This window comes from Propithecus coquereli, unplaced genomic scaffold (genome assembly GCF_000956105.1).
Source record: "Propithecus coquereli isolate 6110/MARCELLA unplaced genomic scaffold, Pcoq_1.0 Scaffold3407, whole genome shotgun sequence".
Lineage (NCBI taxonomy): Eukaryota > Metazoa > Chordata > Mammalia > Primates > Indriidae > Propithecus > Propithecus coquereli.
In genome coordinates this window covers 3,087-4,050 of record NW_012149072.1, presented here as the reverse complement: position 1 = coordinate 4,050, position 964 = coordinate 3,087, and the positions used below count along the sequence as shown (strand labels likewise).

Below are 964 nucleotides of genomic sequence, written 5' to 3'. Positions count from 1 at the left end.
ACAGTCAGATAACCTTGAAAAGGGTAATCTCACAGACTTTATTGTTAATAGGCCAGCACGGGATAAATCTCCTGTTAAAAGTATTGCCTTGGAAATACATATAGGATGTGCAATTTTGTCAACTGTTAAGGGAGTTTTACAAGAACTTTCAAACTATTACCGGATATGAAAAAAATAATAACTACACAAAAAGGCCTGACTAACCTCTGTTTTCCTGCTGCAAGTCTCTAATCTGTGTGTTCTCTTGGGACAGCAGAATGTGAGGTTTGTATTTGGCCATGTCCTTCATATCGGATGCGTCCTCTTGATACTGGACAAACAGAAACAGACTAAGCACGCCATAAACAGAATAGCGGCAGATACAACCGAAGAGGCAGGAGTCAGGGCTCCAAGACAGGATTCTTGGTCCCGACCCCATAGAAAGGTCTCAACGCCGCCCTCTGAAGCCGGGGGAATAAATTCCAGGCCGAGTCCCCACTTTACCTCGCTCTCCACCTTTCACCTGCCCAGAACCCGAGGGCATCGGACCCCTACCCTCTGCCTGACCTGGTCCGGAAGCGCGGTCCCCGCCTCCCGCATAGCCGCCACCCGGCGGTGCAGGGCCGCCGACTGATCCACCAGCGACTCGGCGGCCGCATCGTGCTCCCGCAGCCTCTCCAGCAGCGTTTTGGCGTCTGTCAGGATCTTTTCGATGGTGCAGCTCATAGCGGCGGCACGACCCCCGTCCAGCTCACCGTGCGATTTGCTCAAATCTTCCTTGAATCTGTCTCACCATTACGGGCGTCACTTCCGGGCAGGTTTCAAAGGCGCCTTGGGAGCCGTGATGTGCGCCTGCGCAGTGGCAGTTTAGCCGGGGGTTGACCTGGTTTAATCTGCGGCCACGCCCTGCGCGGAGCCAGAGGCGTGCCCTTGCCATCCGCTGGATTTCCTGTTTCCACACCTGGTGGTCAAGCCGACTAAGGGC

The 964-nt window shown here is 54.0% G+C and overlaps 1 protein-coding gene across 1 annotated transcript in view; it reads right to left on the bottom strand.

The window, feature by feature from the left end:
- LOC105815656 (suppressor of IKBKE 1-like) overlaps positions 1–791 on the bottom strand; it is a gene marked incomplete at its 3' end in the record, with an annotated part of 3,153 nt that extends 2,362 nt beyond the window's left edge. Inside the window, exons 1-3 of the mRNA XM_012650856.1 lie at positions 547–791; positions 205–310; positions 34–122 (exon numbers count right to left, since the gene is read on the bottom strand). Of these exons, the coding sequence (XP_012506310.1) occupies positions 34–122; positions 205–310; positions 547–705 (354 nt within the window). The remainder of the gene's footprint in view (positions 1–33; positions 123–204; positions 311–546) is intronic.
- Positions 792–964: the final 173 nt, after the last annotated feature.